The 21421-nt window shown below is 38.4% G+C and overlaps 1 protein-coding gene across 1 annotated transcript in view; it reads right to left on the bottom strand.

The window, feature by feature from the left end:
• Nucleotides 1-3159: 3159 nt before the first annotated feature.
• LOC104596129 (Vacuolar sorting protein 39) overlaps nucleotides 3160-21421 on the bottom strand; it is a 39016-nt gene continuing 20754 nt past the window's right edge. The window contains exons 9-14 of the mRNA XM_010257157.3: nucleotides 17645-17700; nucleotides 17454-17522; nucleotides 17221-17332; nucleotides 15360-15449; nucleotides 4656-4826; nucleotides 3160-3591 (exon numbers count right to left, since the gene is read on the bottom strand). Of these exons, the coding sequence (XP_010255459.1) occupies nucleotides 3499-3591; nucleotides 4656-4826; nucleotides 15360-15449; nucleotides 17221-17332; nucleotides 17454-17522; nucleotides 17645-17700 (591 nt within the window). The 3' untranslated portion in view covers nucleotides 3160-3498. The remainder of the gene's footprint in view (nucleotides 3592-4655; nucleotides 4827-15359; nucleotides 15450-17220; nucleotides 17333-17453; nucleotides 17523-17644; nucleotides 17701-21421) is intronic.

Below are 21421 nucleotides of genomic sequence, written 5' to 3'. Positions count from 1 at the left end.
TTAAAATAATTAATCTTTATTTTTGTGCTTTGTTTCAAAAATAATAAATTACTGCCTGCCCTCTTTTTGCAAGAGAGTTGCTCACATGATACAAATATAATCAATGGTTGATAATGATTAATTTGTTATATTTTTAAAATAATAGAAAATAGAAAAATACAATAAATTGAGAAAATAGATAAATATATTCTCTTAAAAGATAGGCATGTTGACATGGACCGTCTTAAAAGAGTATTTTTTTAATAAATAGCAAATTTTCAAAAATTATTTGAAATGAATGATAATTTAGTGCAGTGTGCCAAATGAATGGATGGAAATGGAACCCACTAATTGCTATTTATTTAAAAAAATACTCTTCAACTTTTTTTTCTAATTCCTTTCCATTTATTCTATTTTCTTATATCTGGCAACCAAGCAAATTCTAACAGATCGTCACTTCTCATGTAGTCATATGGAACTAAAGGAAGAAAAAATCAAAGCCAAAAATACTGCTTTAAATCAATGTTTTCAAAACTGGACCAAACTGGAAAAACCGGGAACCGATCACCTCTGTTTCACCCCAAAACCACATTTTGGCCAAAAACCACTGATTTGGTTAGTGAACTGTTGGCCTGGGCGATCGAACTGTCGACCCGAATAATGGTTGTTGATTTTTTTTATTTTTTTTGCCAAAGCAGGCCTTGGTCCTAACGATTGGACCATTTGACCCAAGAACCAAACCCATAATGGTTCATGTCTAGTCTGGTTTTAAAAACCTTGCTTTAGATCAAGGACTTTTTTACAAAAAATAAAATAATCTTTTATTAATTGACAAAATCAGTGACGTATTGAGGAAAAAACCGTTTGAATCATGTCAATGATTTATGGGTCATGAGGGCATCTATAGTGATAAAGCATGACCCTAAAATTAGAGCTTTATCACAGAAATCATTGACTAGTAGGATGCTTACCTGTTCGGTTAACCAAACCATGGGACTATTTTTCAAATCGAATAAGTACTACCGGTTTTGGAAAATTATGAACCAAAACCAATCGGTTAATTGATTGATCGGTTTAGATTTTGAGTGGTTTGTTTTTTTGGATTTTCAGCTTTTGATATTTATAATATATATTATAAATACATATATAAATATAAGAATACATAACATATACTATATTATAAATAATAAATAGTATATTATATATTACAAATATATATATATATAATATATAAAATATATATGAAAAATATAATATATACTAGTCACTTCAGTTAACTAGTGATTTTTCATATTGGTTAGCCAAAGCTGAACCAATATTTTTGGTTTTTCAAAAATATTGATTACTGAACCAACCAGTTTAATTAATCAGAATTTTCATTCGATTTCATTGGTTCAATTTGATTTTTTGGTTTTTCAGTTTTTGATAAACACTGCTAATGACTGGATCATGCTTGGCCATTGTCCATGGTTTTTGCTATAAAAAGACTCATCATTCCTGGATCACGCTCCTGGAATTAGAGCTTAACATCACCCTCCATCGATCAATAGGGGTGGATTTGAGCCAAACTGATCTGAATAACTAGTTTTTCGATCTTGGCTCGCCAAGATTGTAAGCGATTCGAGCTCGATTCGAGCTAGAGACATGAACTCAAGTAAAAAGCTTATAAGCTCGAGCTCAGCTTAGCTTGAGCTCAATTGTGAGTCAAATGCTTTATAAAAGTAAATATATATATATAATTTATTTTTTATTTGATATTTAAGAATTTAATAATTATAACAATTAGTTATTATTATATATATAAAAATAAAAATATTACATATGTATGTAGAAGCTCAATTAGGCTTGCGAACCTCACAAGCCAAGTTATATTAGACTCGAGATTAGCTTGATTAGCAAACAGGTCTATAAATTGGGCTCGAGCTTAACTCAAAACTCGGTTTAAACCAAACCGAGCCGAACTCAAATAACTCATAAAAAACTCGACTCATTGCCACCCCTATCAATCAGTACCTTTTTCTTTCCTTTTTCCAGGACATCCTATGTTTTCTACTACAAAAGCTAGATTTTGCATTGCTGCGCCTTAGCTAGGATTCTAATCTTCTCCACCACCTTAATTCTCTCTTGTTTTCTCCATTATCTCTCAGTCCCAGAAATCTTGGGTTTTTGAGTCTTTATAGCTGTTTTTAGAGTGAAGGAGTTCTTTCTCTACCGTCAAGTTCCCAACAAAAGCAGAGTTCTAGGATCGCCACAGGGTCTCAAATTGCCAGATAAACGCTAGAAGCAATAGAGAGCTCTTGGTGGGTTTTCTCTTTCTGTTAAGGCTCAGTTTGGAAAGAGTACAGATGCAAATATGTACAACGTAAATACATACAAAAAATAAGATTTTGCATTTGTACTCCTTCCAAACTCAGCCTTTTAAAAGGATTCCAAAAATTTCATGACTTTACGTCAAGACAAGAACAGAGCATAATGCAGAAATTTTCGACGAGAAAGGGCAATCTTGTCCAAAACTAAACTTTATTTTATGGGCTCACTGATTTGAAAAATATAACCGATTTATCAATCGATGGAACTTTTTTTTTAAGAAGTCCTTAAATCTCTTTTGGATTAAACCAACAGCCCATGCTTAACGAGTTGACATCAGCTGCAATCATGGTCAAAGCAAATTCCTGTGACAGCCCAGTATAATATGAAAATGCAAGCGATCCAATCAAAATCAAATTAACATTTAAACTATAAAAATAAACAAAAATCACTAAACCATCTATGTGTCTCTCGCAGTGGAGGACTTGACTATTAATAAGGCAATAATGATGATGGGCATTCCCATTCTATGACAACCAAAAAATATTTTCTTCCATTCAGACACAGTTCAAAACCAAAGAAGTATTGAATATCTAATGCAATTGGATGGAGCACCATTCGATTGGTTAAATTTAATTTCCCTCTCATGGTATTAACTATTATCGCTCAGTTTGGAAAGAGTACAAATACAAATCTTTTGCAGTATATATTTGTATTTGTACTCTTTCCAAACTGAGCCTAGAAACAATCCCCAGTCATTTCTGCAATTCTTTCTTTATAGTAAACAAGAATTTTACCGAGAGAAACCTATAGAATTTTCTCTTTTCCATCATTAAGAAGTTAATAATAATATTTCAGGATGATGGTAGACCATTTAAAACCATGATAAATCACAGAAAAAACTAATTATTCTGATTACGTATAATTACACCAAATCTATCATTCTTAAATAAATTTGTTCACCAAAAAGGAACTGCGTCTACTACAAACTAAGTTTTAGCGTCGAAGACGAAAATATTGATACATAATTACATATTCTACAGAGATGGAATGCTAAAAATCTGGGTTAGAAAAATCTGAGAACTTGAATCCAAGTCCTTGGCCTACAATGAGCTGTGTTCTGGCGGCAATAGTGGCTTGTTCAGGACATCAAGATGGAATGATTCCTACAGCTGTGCTTTGTATAGAGTAGAATTTGTCAGCATCTTAAGGTTATCTGTTAACAAGCCAACCTGGTTTGAATATGATATCTCGCTTGAAGTTACGTCCTGTGACTGATGTGGACTCACCCTGACGACGAAAACACTGCACCAGAAAGATGTAGGTAAAATTCCAGTTTTAGATTTAAGTAATACTGTAGCAGGTATATAAATCTAAGGAAACAAAACTCTGTTATGATCATTTTCAAAACAAAGTTATGTAGGTCCCACAATGTCTGTAGGTCAAAGGTTCCAAAAGTTGCATTAAGATAAAAGCTGTTTACTAGCATTTCTCATAAAGGAGAAACTTCTCAAATTTATATTTCCCCACAAGAATAAGAGAGCAAAAGGGAAAATCATAGTTTTCTAGGCACCAAGGCGAGGCTAAGCGACAGGGGGGTGCCTAGTCGCCTAGGCGATGGATTTTTTTTAAGTAAAAACATGTATCCTAGGGTAGTTCCCTAGGTTCCATAATCTATTTCCTTAATAAATATCCATGATTTTCATAAGAAAAGTATAAACTTCATGTTAAAGTATAGAAAATCAACATATTCATGAGAAGAAAAAGAAGAAAGAAAAGAAAATTCAAAAAATATAGGGGCTGAACCCCTATTCTGTTATAGGAAAGAAGAAAATAAAAGGTGGAAGAAGAAGAAGAAAATGTGTTGATTCGACAACATTTTATGTTCTTTCTTACTTATTAGTTCAGGTTTTGAAGTCTTTGAGGGTTCAATACAGCATTTAGCAATGTTTGTGTTGATTAAACCCTAACAAATAAGAAAATAACAAAAAGAAATTAGCATATAAACACACAAAATGAATATTTTAGTTTAAAAATGTCTATTTATAATTATAACCTCAAAAAATTAGGAACATAAAAGTTTGTTATAACACACTATATAAAACTGCTTGGCGATTAGGCAAGGCGAGACTCCAAGGGCGCCTTGCCGCCTAAGCACCCGCCTAGGCGTCGCCTTGACAACTATTGGGGAAAATGGAATGAAATAAGGACAGAACATACAAAATCAACATCCTATTGTTCAAGGGAATTCACAATCTCTGATTTAACATTTTAATTTATAACATCATCAGAAGTAGCAAGAACAAGAATTGCACTATTAACCAAGCAACCTCTATGTACTCTCTGGCAGAGAAGAGAATATTACCAACCTTGTAACAAACAATAGAATCATCTGGATACATTGCAAATAGCTTTGTGCCAAGGCGGGAATGACAGGAATCACACAGGCTCTCATCATTAATCTGGACATGCCTTGATCTCTCCTCCAATCTTGATAGCCTTGTATCTATGTCTATGGCGCGGGAAAGATTGTGTACAATCTAAGAAAGGAAATTAACTTATCAATCCAACCAAACTGATGGAAAGCAATTTTCAGAACCTACAAACTATTGTAGAGTGCATGAAGGACAAGGGAAAGCAATTTAATCTGTAATTACCAATCTTACTATAGGACAAGAAATGAGGGATCAGAGAAAAGTGAAGGGGATTTTACTGTTCCTATAAATTCACTTTAAGAACTCTCTGTAAGGAGGGAATAAGAGAGGCAATTAGAGCTAAGGTGGTGATTTAGCAATGGAGAAGAAAAAACATCAATAAGAAGAACAAATTAGTAACAGAAGTTCCAATAGACTAACATTCAATCAATATATGAAATACTACTGTGAACTAAAGATGAAGCGTAATGTAGTTAGCACCATTAGGCTTCTCTAGGCACCAGCAAGTAGAGATGGAGTTAGTACCTTCGTAAGTATGTAGTCAGAACCAAACACGAAGTAGAGAAACTCTTTGTTCATTCTTTCATTTATTCATCAATTGCTCAAATGAGCTAATACATAGAGTATATAAAGAAACACAATAGATCCTCTAAGATCTACAAAATATTTGAGTTTCCTAAACACAGAAAGAACTAAAAATACTTGAATTACAAAACCTATTCATAATATATTGAAGATTTGAAGTAAATCTTGAAGAAACATCCTTGTTAATAGCTAATGGTAAAATTTATTTATTGATTAAAAGAATTGTTATGTACAAAGTACCAAGCACCTCATGGTACAGGCCAGCCTAAACTGCCTAATGCCTTCCTTCTTTTGAGATAAAGCTATTGTCTTACAAATATCCCCCAAAACATCTGGCCCCTGTTTACCCCTTGTTTAGAAAATTTATCAACCAAGGGTTTGATGATCTTTTGCCCCATGAATAAGTGATTGTGAGATCCTTTTCCAGATGCCTTATTTCTTTCGTAATGTTTCTATACTGCCATGAGCTCTCAGTAGTGCTTCTCAGCCATCCTACTACCACTTTGGAGTCGCCTTCCACAACTAACTTCCCGGAATTAAGTGATCTGTTCCATCTCAGCCCCCAATGCCTCATACTCCCGGGTTTCCCATGCTACATCAGTCAAAGTTCAGCATAACAGGATTCTGATCACAAGGGATTAAATGTACGAAAGGGAGAGATCTAGCTATGAAAGATTGATCCAGTACTGTCAATTTCTTAGGATATCATTAGTGGGTCCACTTGTTGACAGCTAATGATTAGGCCTTCTAGAATGGGTAAAACTTGGTGGCCCTTGGGCTCAACTCAATGTGTTGAGATTGCTTAGACAGGGGTGTTTTTGGACCTTTTTTCTCTTCCTTGTACTCTTTTTGTATTTGGGCGCCCAAGTAGGGGCTTCCTTGTAATTTATTCAAAGTATAAAGATCTTTTGAGGGTGCGAATAATAACAAGAACACACCTCTCGACACATTTCTTCTTCTTCTTCTTCTTCTTCTCTCCTCTTGCTTTCTCTCTTCTAAACCCTAGTTTTAACTTTTGCTTGTCAACTTGGTAACAGAGCGGGTATGGGCACTTGGGAGTACCTCTCCTGCTGATCCTCTCTCACGAGGTGAACTGCTGACGTCAGACCGCCACCGGATGACATCAGCAATCCGTACAGGTGTCGGCAACAGCCAATGAAACTTACATGGTTTGATTCTCCCTGATTCTAGAGGAATTTTGGTATGACTCTTGCCCTCATACGAAGGTTCTATGATTTTTAATGATTTCTTCAAGGAGAAAATCGCAGAAATTTCAGATCTGATGTCGAGACTTGTGCATCATGTTTAATGGCTTCTTCTGCTGTAAAACCTAGACCATTCAGGTCATTTTACTCTTTGGGAATGATAGAAAGTGGTCCCGTAATTTTCTGAGCTCTGTATAATTTTTAGGAGTTTTTTTTCTCCCATTATTTTGTTGCCAATTTGGTTTTTTGGCCTTCTTTTGTATCTTAACCGTGTGGTGACCTTGGTTCTTGGGTCTACGGCTTTGGTTAAGTATTGGGAGCCTTTTTTGGTTGGCGAGAAAGTGTCTTTATAGAATATGGAATCATCTAAGGATGTTCGGATGGTTTCCAGTGTGTTCCCGGGAAGTGCAAATATTGCTAGTGGGATGACAACTACAGTTAAACTTGATGGAACCAATTTTTTAGAGTGGTCTCAATCTGCTAAACTTACCATTACTGGGAGAGGTAAACTGAGATTCATCACAGGAAATGAGGTGAAGCCAAATTTCGAAGACCCGAAATTTGCAAAGTGGGAACAGGATAACTCCCTTATTATGTCATGGCTGCTTTGCTCAATGCAACCTCATATTTGGGATAGAGTTATTGGCACTTATTCCCAAGTTAACAATACAACTACTAGAATGTACCAGCTTCGGAGGGAAGCTTGTAGTATGCGTCAAGGGAAGAGATCTGTGGCTATATAATTCTCTTCTCTACAATCTATTTGGGAAGAAATAGATCACTTGAAAGCACTCGTATGGAAGGACCCTGAAGATGGCGAGCAATATCAAAAGTACATAGAGGAGAACAGAGTCTTTGATTTCTTGGCTGGCTTAAATCCAGAGTTTGATTTTACCAGGCAACACATTCTTAGTGCTGGCATTATCTCTCTTGCTTCCAGTTACTCCCTTGTACAAGGGGAAGAAAGTTGAAGGACCACCATGATGCAACCTCCTATGATTGATCACTCTGCTTTTATGTCATCTCGACCCAAGCAAAATACTAGCAAGCACCCTATTACTGAGAAGGCTAAAGATGTTATTTTGATTATTGCAAGAAGCCAAGACACACTAAGGAAAAGTGTTGGAAGCTCAATCCTCATTTAAAGCCAGAAAAGTACAAAACTGAGAAGAAGGGCAATGCTCACTTGGCTACAGTTGGTAATGGTGTTCAACCTTCTGATGTGCTTGACCCCTCTGACGTAATGGACAAACTTAGGAATATATTGTTGCAGCTGGAAAAGGGTGGTACATCCTCCTCATCTGGTTCTGGACCTAGTAATCCATCTAGTTCATATGCCAAAACAGGTACTGCACTTGCTTGTTCCACATCTTTTAGCCCATGGATTGTAGACTCTGGAGCCAGTGCCCATATGACTGGTATACCCTCACATTTTACCTCATATAAGTTAACCCTAGGGAAGAGCAAGATTACTGTTGCCGATGGATCTTAGACCCCTATTTCGAGTCAGGGTGAAGTGAAACTCACTCATAACCTTTCTCTTGGATTTGTTCTTCATGTGCCTGGCTACATAAAAAATTGTTGTCTGTTAGTTCTCTCACGAAATCCCATAATTGCTCAGTGAATTTTTTCCTACCCATTGTGTTTTTCAAGACCTGAGCACGAGGAAGATGATTGGAAGTGAGCAGCATGAAGTTGATGGAGTCTACCTCTTTAATGAACCTTTTGAGCATGGACTGTCAAGCCAGACTGAGTTTTGTTCAAATGAAAAAAATGAGCCTTTTGAAATTATGGCACTGTCATCTTGGTCATATGTCTTTCAATTCTGTAAAACTTTTGTTTCCAAACTTGTTTGACTGTGTGCCAAAGTTGAATTTTGAATGTCAAGTTTGTTATCTATCTAAACAATGTAGAACCAAATATTTTGCAAGTAGTAAAAGAAGTAATGTTGCTTTCCATTTGATCAATACTGATGTTTGCGGCCCATATGCTATCCCTTGCATGGGTGGGTATTAAATATTTCATCCTCTTCATTGATGACTATAGTCAGTATACATGGCTCTACTTGATGAAAAGTCAGGATGAAGTTCCTATGATTGTTCAAAACTTCATGAATATGGTAGAGACTCAGTTTGAGAAAAGAGTGAAGATAATAAGATCTAGCAATGCCAAAGAATACTTTGAACATTAGTTGCATAAATTTCTTGAAGATCAGGGTATTATTCACCAAAGTTCATGTTGTCATACTCCACAACAAAATGGGGTGGCTAAAAGGAAGAACATGCATGTCGTTGAAGTTGCTCGTGGTCTACTGTTTCAAACTCATGTTCCCACTCGTTTCTGGGGTGATGTTGTTGAGACAAGGGTCGTAAACCTTCATTCTCCTCATTAACTCCTCTTCCCCAATGAACCTCCTTTTAATCTACCCCTCAAGATCTTTGGTTGTGTTTGTTTTGTTCATGATATGAGTCCCTCCTGGCATAAGTTTGATCCTAAATCAGTTAAATGTGTATTCATCGGTTACTCTCCAGTCCAGAAAGGCTATAGGTGCTTTGATGCTTTATCTGGCAAGAAATATGTCTCTGAGGATGTTACCTTTTTGGAGTCCTCTTCCTTTTTCCAGTCATCCCATCCTTCTCTTCAGGAGGAGAATGCGAGTGAAGATCGGACTCCCTTTTGCCTTCCTGTTCCTCCCTCTCTCTTCCTTGTAACGATGGTATTTCTTCTCCTCCTCCTCCTCCTCCTCCTCCTCCTCCTCCTGTGTATCGACCTCGGTCCTGGCAGCAGTTTTTCATCAGGTGCAGTAAGAGAGTGGCTCCTAAAGTAGAGTGCCCATCACAATCTGATTCCCCAGACTCAGGTAATTTTGAACCTCCTAGCAATCCTATTATTGATTCTAACTTTTAATCTTCCTATTGCCATTCAAAAAGGGAAGAAGACATGTAGCAAATATCCTTTTACTAACTATGTGTCTAATGATGCTCTCTCACCTTCCTATTGTGCCTATATTTCTTCCATCTCTTCTGTTTCCATCCCTCGCAGTGTTACAAAGGCAATGCAGTCCCCTCACTGGAAGGAAGCTATGAACCAAGAAATGGAGGCTCTAATAAAGAACCAGACTTGGGAGGTTATTTCTTGCCCTAAAGATAAGATTCCTGTTGGGTGTAAGTGGGTTTATATTGTTAAGCACAAGGCAGATGGCTCGATTAAGAAGTACAAAGTTCGACTTGTAGCCAAAGGATACACTCAAACTTATGGCATTGATTATCTAGAAACCTTTGCTCCAATTGCTAAAACGAACTCTATTCGTGTGATACTGTCTCTTGTTGCCCATTACTCTTGGCCTTTATATCAAATGGATGTAAAGAATGCCTTCCTTAATAGGGACTTGCAAGAGGAAATGTATATGGACTTACCACCTGGGGTAAGCTTTCCTAACAGTGATGGAAAAGTCTACACCTAAAGAAGTCCTTGTATGGGCTTAAACAGTCCCCAAGAGCTTGGTTTGACAAATTCAGAAATGCTATCTTAAAGATTGGGTTTGCTCAATCTCAAGCTGAACACACCTTATTCATTAGAAGAGTTGATGGTAGAGTAACAATGTTGATGTTGATCAGATTGTTGTGACAGGTGATGATATCACAGGTATCTCTCAATTAAAGTCCTTCCTCGCTTCTGAATTTGAGATTAAGGACCTTGGTGATCTTCGATATTTTCTTGGCACTAAAGTTGCAAGATCCAATATGGGAATTTTTCTATCACAAAGGAAGTATGTACTTGATTTGCTTCATGAAGTTGGGAAATTAGGGTGTAAGCCTGCAGAAACCCCAATTGATCCTAACCACAAGTTGAGTTCCATTAAAGGAAAAGTTCTTCCAGACAGGGGGATATATTAGAGATTGGTAGGCCGCCTTTTAATCTGCTTGACTAGACCTGACATATCTTATGCTGTTGAAGTGGTTAGCCAATATATCCATGAACCCAGGACATCTCATATGCAGGCAGTTAACAGAATTTTAGCTTACCTAAAAGGATGCCCTAGTAAAGGGATGTTGTATTCCAATCATGATCATCTAAAGATTGAGGCTTACATAGATACTGATTGGGCAAGGTCCAATGATGATAGAAGATCTACATCTGGTTATTGTGCCTTAGTGGGAGGCAATGTGGTTTCATGGAGAAGTAAGAAACAACCTGTGGTTGCTCGTTCTAGTGCTGAGGTAGAGTACAGGGCAATAACTCATGGAGTGTCTGAACTACTGGTTGAACACCTTATTGACTGAAATGGGCATCCAAGTAGATATCCCAATGAGACTATATTGTGACAATCAAGCAGCCATAAATATTGCCCACAATCCTGTCCAACATGATCGTACAAAGCATATTGAGGTGGATAGACACTTCAATAGAGAAAAGGTTGCTAGCGGAGAGATTTGCCTTCCTTTTGTAAGGTCGGAAGACCAACTAGCTGATTGCCTTACTAAGGTGTCCACCATCCAAAGTTTGCTAGGAACCTTGACAAGCTAGGCATGATTGACATATATGCTCAACTTGAGGGGGAGTGTTTGTTAGACAGTTTTGTATGCCCTTAGCTTCAATCAGAATGATGTACATTATGAGTTTATTGTAAATGAATAAAAGTACATATTTGATTCATGTTCCCTTGGTATGTTTCTGTGTAATACCCTTAAACTGGACACTTAATGAGACTCGTGTTAGTTTAGAATGTTCACAGCCAGTGGGTCGGTCTGGGGAGACCTATCCTGATAAGGCTGACACTGATGTGCCACCAAGTCGGTTGGGGTGGCCTGTCTCAACTGCCAGGGTGAGACCCTAGGCACATGCAGTGTAGGATTAATTGAATCTTTGAACTGGACCAGATTTCCAGTATTGCCCTGGACCTTGGAGATTAATGGGCAAAACTGGAAAGTTACACCCGACCCTTAGACTCGATTATGATACTGCACTAGGTATCGGATTGTCTGAGAATTCATCTGAGTGGGTGATCATAGTGACAGAATCAGCCCCTTTGTCGGACAAAGGTAATGATCGGGGATGCACTCTCACTGATGGAAACCAAGACTGCCGGCAGCCGATTTCAATCGTTGAGATTTGTTTTGCAAAGTATATTTTATATGAGATATAAAGGTATATATATTATGGTTTCTAAAATGTTTGCAAAAGGTTTTAATTCCCGGGATCCATATAAGCAGAGAGTGTAACACTGTACCTTGCAGCCGAGGGAGAGGTCCTCTCTTGTCGGGCAGTGTTTGATCATTATGGGCTGAGAGGTTGAGTGTAAGACCATTGAGGATAATACCTGATGGGCTAATCTTGCATCTGCCCACAGTCCCTGCGTGTTACAAGGTGGCTTGGCCCAGAGACCACTTAGGGTAAGTGTTGGGCCCATAGAGCCCATTTGATGGGTTTCAAAGGGTGCATTGTCCATAACAGTGTATTCGACCAAGCCTTGTAACAAAGGCTGGGCCGAACCCATGTGGCTGATGTGTAGATCAATGCTTGGATCCCACGCCATACAAGGAAGCCCAACTGGGCAGCAGATAGGAAGACTAAGTGAGCACATAACCTTAATGGGCCTTAAGCCCATTTCGAACTGGGCTAATTTAATAAGTTAAATATGGGGCGAATTCTGAGATGGATTAGCAAATAGGATAGGGTCTTAACCCTATCCACTCAGAGAGTCCAGATCTGAATGTGATTCAGATCTAGAAACCTCCTAATGAGATTAGGAGAAGGCTGATCTAATCTGCAGATAAGATAAGGGTTTATCCTTATCACCTAAAGGGATGTCTGATCCAAATATGATGTGGATCAGCAACTCTTAATTGGATTAGGAGCTGATCCTTTAGGGTTACAAAAGAAGGAAGGGGCGGCAGCCTTTAGAAGACACATACTCACATCCTCTTCAGAGTTGAAATCACAGAAGAAAGAATTAAGCAACCTTGCAGAATTCTTTCTTGCCGCCTACTTTGCCAGTTCGATCTCCAATTGAAGGAGAAGTCAAGATTTGATCTTGATATCAATTCTTTGTGAAAGGACTGATAGGAAGCTGTGCTCACGTGCCATCCTACTGTTTCTTGCGACGGAATAGGTTCTTGGAGAAGAACACTGTTGATTCTGCTCCATCCTGCACTACGCCATCTTCAGTGGGAGCAGTCTTTGGATCCTTCCTTGGGCGTGAACACCTCCATTGGGAGATATTACTTCTCCGTATCAGGTATAATTCTCTCTCACTGCTTTTGTTCAGATCTGGTTCAGTTTATGGTTTAAGATTGATCCTTGAAAATATGATTTTCTAAATAGGGAATTCGATTCCCAGTTGAAAGGGAGAGAAATTTTTTTGAAATTCGCCCACCTTATTCCGCAAGATTTGGGCGTCCATACGATGGATCTCTCATCCCTTCAGTGTTGAGATTGCTTAGACATGGGTGTTTTGGACCTTTTTTTCTCTCCCTTGTACTCTTTTTGTATTTGGGCACCCAAGTAAGGGCTTTCTTGTAATTTACTATTTTCAAAGTATAAAGATCTTTTGATAGTGTGAACAGTAACAAGAACACACCTCTCAACACATCTCTTCTTCTTCTTCTTCTTCTTCTCTCCTCTTGCTTTCTCTCTTCTAAACCCTAGTTTTAACTTTTGTTTTTCAACTCAACGATCCTTTCGATTTAGATTGACTGCTACAACATTTTAGGCCCATTAAGTTTATGTGAATTTGTGAAATCCAATTGCTGCCTTGCTGGCCCATGTGATAGCCATATTGATTTACTGTGAAATCTTTGATTTTTGTTAGCTGATTTGAATTGCCAAATATCAAATTCGACTAGCACTGTTGCTCACTTAGATTAAATTTCCCCTCATAGGTATGCAATCTCATCACCATGTTGTTCTATTTTGTTGATTCCTCTCACCATTGTTGTTTAGTGAATAGCTTGGTATCTGTTAGTTTTGGTGCCTCGGTGCTTCTTGCTTACCATTATAACTAGGAAGTAATCTTGACTTTTGGTTTCTTTCATCTATCATCACCTAGATGATAAGGTGCCCCCCTGTCACCTAGGCTAATCTATATGCTTTGACAACTATGATTGTAATTCAGATATGGTAAAGTTCCATCTCTATGCCAGTATGCCATCTCAACTAGGTTTTGATGGGCTTGAATCAAAGGAACATTGTAAAAGGAGAATTAACCAAAGGTGTTTGTTGAGAATGTAGAACCAAAAAGGGTATTGAAAATAGTCTCACATCAAAGATATTCAGAGTATTGCCTAGGAATATCTAGAAATTTCTTATTCTGAGGTCAGCTAATAATGACATGGATTTCTCGACGAAAAAGGTCTTATCTTCTTCTGTACCCTGATTTTCAAGAGAGTTTTGAACTTAGCAAGACCCAAAAAGGAGCTACAGTGCCAGCAGTAACTCTGATTGACAACAACAAGATCCCCTTTCTTGGAATGACTTTTTTTTCCAAATCTTCAGGAAATCTTATAGATGTTCACCATAATCCCTTCGAATTTAGACCATTATGGTAAGCACAAGCTCAATTGCATTACTCTCAAAGAAGTAAATTCTCAAAATCTATAAAACCTTCTTAAGGTTCCAATCCAAAATATTTTGCTTTAAAATCATGCTACAAGGCCCACAACTATTGCAGTGGATTTACCACTGGGGAGGCAGGGCAGTGGGTTCACCACCTCTGTTATGATTTTTAAGTTCCTCTAGTGCTAGATGTATGTAAAAGTCCCAATTTCTACTAAACCAATTAGTACTTCCAAATGTTCTATGTGATCAGAAATGAATGAAATTAGGCAGTAGCTCGAGTAAGTTGCAGATCTTTTTCTTTCTTTTTTTTTTTTTTTTTTTTTAGGAATCAGTAGAACATCTATTAGTCCACCATGCCTATCTTTTATGAGATCTGGACTACTAGAATATCTCTATCCAATTGGTTGTGCATGTAATGACAAAGGCACTTCTTTAGTTTCCATGTCAAACAGAGTCTAAGTCAAAAATATTCTATTCATCCTCCTCCAATCCCATTTTACTGTCTTTAGATTCTGCTTTTAATGTCTATATTTCAAATGAAATATAAAAAGGTGTCATTGCTTGGATGCTGTAAAGTTTTGGGCTGACAAATGTGAGAATGCAGGTTTGAGTCTGAGACTGGGCACTTCATACCAGAAAAAACTGGAGGGTAAGTCCATATCCAGTTCACTCCTCACAAGACCTCTGATACCAGAGAACAGTCAGCATGGGATAATGGCCCTTATTTCAACTGAAATATATTTAAATAACATAGAACAGATGAACATATGCTCAAGCAAAGAAACATAGGGACCATTTGGTAACAGCTTAAGTGGCTGAACTGAATAACTTATTGCTTTGTATTTTAGCGGATTATTCACTAAAAGACAAAGCAATAAGTCATTCAGTTCAGCAATTGTCAAATGGCCCTTTACAGTAGGTGGTAAGTAATGCTGATTGATGGTCAAAAAATATGTTAATAACCATATATAAGGAAACTCACCATGCACTTCCTCATGCTATAAGAATAGTCATGAGAGACATGCATCAAATCATCCTCATGCTATAAGAATATTGTTCAACCAATATTCCCCAAATAAGTAGATTCAAAAGAAACAATTTAGTCCTACTGATATAAAGCTGGAAAATTTTATTTTGCAATACAAGATACAGAATGTAATGATTGAAAACAATCAAAACCTAAGACTTGATATAAAATGGTAAATGGTTATACGTAGGCAAATTACCCAATGCAACATTTATCAATCCAAAAATATAGAACCTGGACAAAATTCAGCTGCTGATATCTTACTTGTCCTTGGAGATGATGATGAACTCGAGCTCTCAGCATTCTCAATATTGTATCTGATGCTAGTTGTAAAGGCATATCTGGTGACAATCTCTGCAACAACAAATTTCAAACTCCCTAGCAACAATCCTGGAGAAGCATCTAAAAGTGTAAAAAAGAAACAAGCAGTTCTACTGTTCCAGCAAAATGAGGCTGATAAGTTACTGATCATTCACAACAAGAAGGCAGACAAAAAAATATCTAAAAGTCCAGTCCATGGATCCATATTCAGCATCTTTTTCTTTTTTTAACAAATAGATGAACTCAGTTTTCTATAGCTTCTGCTACAACAGGTTTTCAGAATTTTATCATAAGACAGACACAGCAGATCATACGATAGTAGTGAAAAATTAGATTTGTTCTTTCAATAGGAAAGAAATCCTTTAAAGAAGGGCCAAGATAACCAAATTTATTTTGTAGTTAAGTGAGGAATGACATAGGTAGTCTATGATGTCAATCCTAGGCACCCCATTTTCTCTCTTCCAAAGGAGACATGAGGAATAAGTTACTCATTCTAGAACTCTACCAAAAGACCAAGGCCTCCCTTTTGTAGTGGCAAAACATCAAAGTCTCTCTCGTATAGCCAAAATGATAGTTCACTGCTTGCTAAGATATCTATGGATCTAAAACTTCATGGTACTCATTGAAAGAACACCATACAACAACCAAAAAAAAAAAAAAAAACAAAATGATGCATTCAAAGGTTTTAATGATTTATTGAGGATAAAAGGCTTAAACATACCCCAAGTTTTCATAACATACCCGAGTTTTTCAAATAGACTTAAATATACCTCGTGGCCATAAAAAGATTGTTTTACTCTTCATTGTTCTTTAAATTTTCAAAAAGAACCATAGAGACCCAGACACTGTTCATCAACTCCTAAACACCATTATTCAAATACAGAGAGCTAAGCTGCCTCATCTTTCCCCATTCTCTCCCTTCCCTTCTCCTCCTCCTTCATCTTCATCTTTCTTTCCCTTCTATTCTATCTCCTTCCTCTGCCCCTTCAGTACTTCACTGCTGAACATAACAGAGAGGTGGCAAGAGTGGCAACAAAAACAAAAACAGCTTATCACCACCTCCTCTTCTCTCACCCACCACCATCCACCTGCCCCTATTTCAATCTGCCTCCCCCTCTCCACTACGTTATCCATCCACCAGCCCCCTATTTTAATCCAAATCAATCCAACATCTTTTGTTCTCCTGCTACGCCATGGATCAACCACTGGCCCCCACTTGATTCATCTCAGGCATGCTTGTTCCTCCTTAACACATAAGTTTGATCTGTGCAAGCCTACCGGAAAGCTCCATTCTCAACAACTTGAACCGTCTGTATCTGTCAAAGATTAACTTCATTCCCCTGTGCTGTATATTGTAAAGATTGTTTCAGTTGCAGAAACAGAGCAAGAAATAGGTATATTGTTTTAGAAGACTATCATTTTCAAAGAGTAAAATAGGATTTTTAAAATATTAAAAGAGGTTCATAAAAATAGGAGAAGAAATGAGGGTATGTTTAAGTTCACTGGGGTCAGCCCACAAGGTATATTTAAGTCTATATGCAAAACTCAGGGTATGTTTAAGTCTTTTACCCTTTAATCAATTGTTTCCTCATCTAATAGTTCTCATCCCCATTTTAAAGTCTCAGCTGGTCAAGTCAGGAGTTGATTGATCAACACTTCAACAGGATGCATCTTGTTATCCCCATCCTTGGGAAGTTTAATATTGTTCTTTTACTTAACAAAGAAGCTTGCATGTTTTCACATGCATACATACACATGATTGTGAAGAGAGAGAGAGAGAGAGAGAGAGAGAGAGAGACTTTACCTCCAGAACTTGCAGTGGATCCAAAGATTCTCCATGATTGTGAAGAAGGCGAACAGCAGCCTTAAACATAGGCTCCTTCCCGTCTTGGGGATCCAAATACATATCAAGTAGCCTGATGTAAAAATTGGATCAACCGTCAATGAGCTTGTAAACAAGACAGAAAAGATTAAAAGAAATGGTGTACACATATCATTAAATAACTTTAACAAAATGAATAATAAACAAAAGCTTACTGCATATAGGCATCAGGTCTACCAATTTCTGCACAATATTGTTCAGCTGCTTCACTGTCCTCCAGCTTCCTGAAGATAATTGAAAATCACATGTATGCCTCCAACTAAATCCAAAATTGATAAGCTTAAAATGCATATTTAGGATGACAACATGCAACTATGATTTTTTCTACTAGTACTGTAGAACTTACAAAGCCAAAATTTGGAGCACCAATGTCTCTTGCCCAAGTTTCCTGTAAAGAATAGCCTGTCATAGAAAGCCAAAAAAATGAGGGAGAAGGCAATAGAAGGTCTCTTGTTCTAACAGAAAACTTCTGGAAAACCATTATCTGAAAATGGAAAAGGAAGACACAAACTGTCCTAGAGCATCCAGTGCAAGATATAATTGACACATGTTGCAGGTCTTGCAGCATATATATATATATATGAACAAAGTTAACTTTTTATTGAAAACAGAAGAAGTACATGAGAAGATGTAGTGAAGCCTAGACCGGCTTGGCAAAATAACAAAGGCAAACAACTATTGCTCAACAAGATTTCTCTAAAGACCCCTGATTTTGCTAGGCTATCAGCAGCTGTGTTTTGCTCCCTAGGAATCCAGATCAGCTTCACATTCATAGAGACTAAGATATCCCTAGCTTCAGCTATCAAGTTTACTAGTCTCCCAGGCCCTCCTTCCTTCTCCCATAACCATGTTATAGTATTAGCAGAATCCCCTTTGATGGTTAAAGAGGAAAAACCTATCCGTTTGGCAAGGCAAATTCCTGTGAGTGTAGCCAAGACCTCTGCCTTTGTAGCATCTGCCCTCCCAATTGGACCACTATTAGCCGAGCATATATTCCCCCTTTCCCCTCAGATTACACCCCCAATTCCTGCTTGACCTGTGGAGCCTTGGGCACTACCATCAAAGTTTAGAGTCATACTCCTCCTTCTCTAAAGGAATGTCTTATAGTCCACTCAGATCTTGGAGAGGAGTACAGGATTGCTGGAAGGTTGCTCTGAAGATCATTTAAGGAGAGACCTTTGAAAACTTAAGTATTAATCACCCAAAGGTTACAGAGAAAAATGATTTAGGAAGTTAGATCTTCAGCATTTCTAGCTTTATTTTCGAAAATCCTATTATTCCTTTCTTTCCAAATGCCTGGCAAGACTGCATGGGTTACTGTATTCCAGTATAACCTTCCTCTTTTTCCTAAACCTCTGCCTTGCCATTGCCACAGGATGTTCACCACCTTCCCCGGGAACACCCAGCTGTAACCAACTAAGTTTAGGAAAAAACACCAAACCTTCCTTGTGACAAGGCAATGGAGAAGCAAGTGATCAGATGTCTCTCCATCACCGAGGCAAAGAGGGCAAACATGGAGGGAGATGCATAATCTGCCTCTAAACTTATTCTGGATCAAACCACAAGTGTTTATTCTCTTTAAGTAGACTTCCCAAACAAAGAAGGAGACTCTAAAGGGGATGTGTGAACTCCAGACTTTCTTAACCGGAAAAGGAGAACCCTGATCTGCTGATACTAGAGCCTTGAAAAAGGAATTAGAGGAGAACTTGCCGGTAGGATTAAGTTTCCAGATTCTCTGGTCAGGGGTAGCAGGAGAGATGGAGGCCTCATTAAGAGACTTTAGCAAACTTGCTATATCAGCAATCTCTATCTCTCTCAAAGGCCTTCTGAGGTTTAGATTCCAAATGGTTCCCAAAGAAGAGGGGCTAGGGCTTAGAAGCTACCATGGCTTTTTTGGATTGGGACATGTTAAAAATTCTGGGGCAAGAGTTAGCAAGGGTATCTGCTCCCCACCACAAATCAGTCCAAAATTTAATTCTATTTCCGTTTCCCACTTGATATCTAATAGAATAAAAAAAAAAGGTCATAGGTAGAAGAAATACCTTTCCAAGGGTTAGAAGCTTTGACCCGGTTCAAGTAGACCTTGCTATCCCAACTGTTGCCATGTCTCCCGTACTTTCTCATGATGATTTTTTTTATCAATAATTCTCATGATGATTTTTGTCCATAAAGCTTCCATTTCCAAGGGGTACCTCCACAGCCATTTTCCAAGAATGGTAAATTCCTTTCTTTGATATGTCCTAGCCCCAATCCACTGACTTCCTTACGCTTGCAAACCTGATTACAACAAACTAAACGACACATCTTTTCACCACCTCCTTCCCAAAGGAAATCCCACTGGAGCTTTTCAATTTTACTTTTTACTTTTCCCGGGACTCGAAAAACTGAAAAGAAATAGATTGGCAGATTGGCAACGGATGCCTAAATAAGTGTGAGTTTCCCCCCTTTTGAAAGGTAGCTTTTCTTCCATGTGGCCTATCTTTTCCCACATTTTTCCACCACTAGGTCCCAAAAGCTTTGACTTCTCGGGTTCCCACTGTTAGAATGTTAGAGTGATGTTCGGCTGATAAGAGTTCTTATTAGCCCATTCTTATGTTTAACTTATCTTGTAACTGGGCTTGTGTTAATGGGCCTAATCCTGTTTAATGACTTAAGTCATCTGGGTGTCCCATCACTAATCAGGGGCATCCCAGTAATTTCTTGTACCTTGTACTATATTCATCTATAAATAAAGAACTGGTCGACTGGCTAGTACAGTTCGACATTTTCAGCATCTCTTCTTCTTCTCCTCTTCTCTGCTACTTCGACTACAGTGGTTCAGCTTTCATGGTATCAGAGCATTGAGCACTTTCCTGGTAACTGCCGACGCCATCTCATCTTTCTTGCTGTAGTTCACCTTTTTTTTATCTGGGTTGCTGCTGTGAAACCCTAGGGTTGCAGGAGAACAACACAAGGTTCGACCTAGGGTTTCCCTTGGTTGTAGGGCGCAAGGGAGGTAAGACCCTGAAGCTGGAGTCCTACTAGTTTCTAGTAGTTAGCAGCTATTCGGCTGCTAAGAAGAGGTCTGTATAGGACAGACCTAGTTGAGGACTGATTTCAGCAGTCCTAGTGTTGTCTGTAAGGAGGGGAACTCCCTTTACAGTAGCAGTACTCGAAGTGCAAAGTGGAGTCTACATAGCACAGGTCGGTTACCAGCCCAGAACACTTTTTGCTGCTGTAACAGAGCTGCTTCAGAACTGTGACAGTCTCGACAAGTCTGAAACTGTGTTGCGAGCTGTCAGGACCTGCTGAGGTTACTTCAGCTAATCAGAACCTGCATCAGAACTGGTTCAGAAAAACCTTTACAAGACTGTGGCGACTTCAGTTACTGATCATTTCCAGGTCGGTTACCAGCCCTACTCCAGCTCTGTGAACTGGTTCAGTTACAGAATTTTTTTTCTTGCTGCTGTACCCGAACTGGTTTAGTCCAAGTGAAGCCTATCCGGTGTGCTACCAGCACTGTGAACTCTGAGGTGAAGCCTATCTGTGTGCTATCAGCACTGTGAACTCTGTGACTACTTCGGCCAGCCCTAACCAGAACCACCAACAGTACTGTAAACAACTCCTTGACCGAAGTTAGGATGTCATCACTATCCAGTGAAGTTTCTTCTAAAGATAACAGACCTCTTATAAGGTCTTCAAACCTGGAGGACCCTAATCTGCATAGCTTGCAGATTACAAGTGTGCTATTGGATGAGTATAACTTTAGAGAGTGGTCTGTCTCAGCAAGACTGTTTATTACCTCTCGTGACCTCACTGGCTATTTGGATGGAGACAAGAAACAACCAGAAATTGGCAGTCCTGAATACACCGTGTGGCGTAAGGAAAATGCCACAGTCATGTCTTGGTTGCTGGCCTCTATGACTCCTAGGGTGGCCAGAACTGTTCATCACTTCCCCACAGCTGCTAAAATTTGGGAGAAAGTATCTAAGACATATGGCCAGAAAAAGAACAATGCTAGAATCTACAGGCTGAACCAAGACATTGCAGCCCTAAGGCAAGGAGACATGTCCGTGGCAACCTACTTTGCAACACTGGAAGGCCTCTGGGAAGAGCTTGACCACCATTTGATTTTGGATTGGGA

Source organism: Nelumbo nucifera, chromosome 1 (genome assembly GCF_055504915.1).
Source record: "Nelumbo nucifera cultivar China Antique chromosome 1, China Antique-T2T, whole genome shotgun sequence".
Lineage (NCBI taxonomy): Eukaryota > Viridiplantae > Streptophyta > Magnoliopsida > Proteales > Nelumbonaceae > Nelumbo > Nelumbo nucifera.
The sequence above is the reverse complement of the archived record's forward strand: the minus strand, read 5'-3'. Positions and strand labels throughout refer to the sequence as shown.